Below are 2,902 nucleotides of genomic sequence, written 5' to 3'. Positions count from 1 at the left end.
AATTGAGGAGGTAAAAGAGACATTTTGCCATTGGAACAAGACAATTTACATTTAAAATAAGAAAACGCAATTGCATTGTCTTATTTCAAATGCATTTTATTTAAATTTCTTATTTTAAGGAGTAAAAATACTTGTTCCATTGGCAAATCATCTCATTTACCTACTTAAAAAAAGGGTAAATACATTTAATTTGTCTAGATCGTTTTTCCAGTGAAATAATCTATCACACATGTAATTTGGGTTTACAGTTTCTAAGTTTTTTTTTTTTGGTAAAATTCCTAAAAATTTCCCAAAATGAGGTGGATGTTAAGAGGTTTTAAAGATTGGTTGGATGTGATGTTTTACCGGTTCGCAGATATTTTAGTATTGAGACAAATTTGTGATATTTTTAAGCAAACTGTTTCAGGTCATGCTGCGACGACAGTTTATTTTGGCCAAGGAATGAAGGTATATTTTTCTTCATAAGGAGCTGCACCTGAGCTTTAAGTAAAAAGGAATGCCATGCCATTCTGCAGGATTTGCTAATAGAGAGCAGAGTTAAAGTTCCCTTTGGTCATAACTAGCTTTCCAAGTTGTGCAGCAGACCATCAAACTACCGCCACCATGTTTAACTATGGACATGATGTTTTGTTCTGAAATATTGTGCTTCATATCACAAGAGGAAACACCTTCCAGAATGTTAGATACTGTGTTGCCAGTCCGTTTAATATTTTCCTAAAAGGATCAATCATTTGTGTGTTTATTTAACTTTGGCCAGGAGAGTTTGGGCTCTTGCATTTCATTTTTGCTCAGCCTTTTGTTTATTTTATTGTTAAATTCTGGCCTACACAGCTGAAAAAATCACACATTTTTCTTTTAATATATGATGTTTGAAAACTGCTAATTTGTAAAACATCTGGAGGTTTTTTTTCAGGTTTTAATAGAATTATTCATAGGAATTTATATTTTGATTGCATTCCTTTTCTCCATAATTTCTTAAAATAAAAAAGAAATTATAAAAGTTTTTCCTGCTAAGCACGGAAATTGAAATTCAAAATTGAATTATTGCATAATTTTATTATGTATAACCTCTTTAGAACAGATTTGCATTCAAAGTGTGCTTTATGAATAAAAATAACTGAATTTATTCAGGACTATATATGCAATTGACACATAAAACACTTCCTCAGACCTGATTTTTTTTTCCTTTCTGTGTAACGTCTCCCACAGACTGATCGTTTGCCCTGAAAGAGGAAGGCATGGGCGGGCCGGGGGGGTCAGCGATGGCGTTTTCCCTCCCTGCTCTTTTGTTCCTCATCATCACGGTCTCCAGCCTACCTCAACCTGTGCCAAGAGTTTTGCTTTCATTTGAAGGTAAGAAAAATAAACCAATCCATGATTAATTAAACAATATTTTTTTGTTGTTAAGATAAGAAAAGGAACATTTAATGTCAGCTTTTACAGTTGCACTGGAAAAATGATCTAGAAATAAGTAAAAATATCCTAATTATAGTGTATTTATCTTTTATTTGAGTAGGTAAATGTAATGGTTTGCCAGTGAAATGATTATTTTTACTCTTAAAATAAGATAATTAGATATTATGCACTTGGAATAAGACAATGCAATTGTTTTTTTTCTTATTTTAAGTCTAAATTATACTGTTCCATTGGCAAAATGTCTCTTTTACCTCCTAAATCCAAGAAAAATTCACTTATTTTAAGAAAAAATTACTTATCTAGATTTCAATTTTTTTCCAGTGTGCTTGAGTCATTAGGTGTAGTTTTGTTTTTCTGAGCAAAATCATAATTTGGAAACTTGCTGAGCTGCGTGAGCTGACCTGAATGCGTCATTTAGAGGCAATCCCTGCCCTTCCTTTTGTCTTTTTGTGACGGCCAGCAGTGAGACCCCTGCAGGAAGTGGCAGTGCTCGTCAGAACCGCCCTGAATCTGTTCCTAGTTAAGCTTTAATCACAGCACGCTTTACTGTGGTGGGCCTCTGGGTATTGTTGCGGTCTCTGGTTTTGATTCTTTCGTTTTGACACAAGATTCTTTACTTGAAATATTTTCCCTTGAAAAAGAAGAATGCTGAAGGAGTTTGAATCAGGCCAGATTAAAGGATCCTAACACCCACTGCCCTTTTGGTAGCGAGGAAGTAGATGTTTGATTAGCTTTCACTGCTTTCCACGGTGGATAATCCAACCCAAAGAAGCTGAGGCTGTCAGTCAGGTTTCAGCTCTCCTGTCTGCAGTCAAAGGGAGTGTTTTCTTTCTCTGGATCTGGATAGAATGCATGCAGCGGTTCCTCCATGTACGACCCCGCTGACCTTCTCTCCTCTCTGTTACCTCCACGCCTTCATGTTCCTCTGCTTATTTTTTTATTCCAAATGGAAGCCAGCCTTAGATGTAATACCAGTAGGATTCTGCTTTACAATCAAACCAAAATGTCTGAAGCGAAGGGTTATAATGAGCAATGCAACACTTTTTATATCTGTTATTTTATGACCAGTTCAATCTATTTCACTTCAGCTTCATACCAACACAAAGTCACACATGAGGGTCAAAGTCAGTCTTCAGTATATTTTAAAAATACAATTCTCCAAAAGTCTGTGCTGCATATTTGCTCCAAAGTATCAAAACTTTGTCGAACCCACTTTTGTTGTAGTTTCAGCCGTATTTTTAGCTATGACACTATCAGTTTTGTATATCTATAGATTGGCACTTTGCCCTCTCTTTATTCCAGCATGGCTCTTGCTATTCAAACCCATGAATGAGCTCATTATGCTCATTATCCAAATCTTTAGGGTTGTTATCCTGCTGGAAATTGAGCCTCAGTCCGCGTCTCAAATCTTTTGTAAACTGCGTTTCCCCTTAATGGCTCTATTCACATTTCCATTAAACTTGACCAGCATCCCTGCACTGGAAAA

General features: G+C 35.8%; 1 protein-coding gene across 1 annotated transcript in view; it reads left to right on the top strand.

The window, feature by feature from the left end:
- Positions 1-2,902, top strand: part of sema3c (sema domain, immunoglobulin domain (Ig), short basic domain, secreted, (semaphorin) 3C) — an 83,659-nt gene that overhangs the window by 6,626 nt on the left and 74,131 nt on the right. Inside the window, exon 2 of the mRNA XM_015394567.1 lies at positions 1,210-1,353. Coding sequence (XP_015250053.1) covers positions 1,239-1,353 — 115 coding nt within the window. The 5' untranslated portion in view covers positions 1,210-1,238. The remainder of the gene's footprint in view (positions 1-1,209; positions 1,354-2,902) is intronic.

This window comes from Cyprinodon variegatus, unplaced genomic scaffold, assembly GCF_000732505.1.
Source record: "Cyprinodon variegatus isolate N-32 unplaced genomic scaffold, C_variegatus-1.0 Scaffold695, whole genome shotgun sequence".
NCBI classification, from domain to species: domain Eukaryota; kingdom Metazoa; phylum Chordata; class Actinopteri; order Cyprinodontiformes; family Cyprinodontidae; genus Cyprinodon; species Cyprinodon variegatus.
This window is presented reverse-complemented; position numbering and strand designations above follow the sequence as displayed.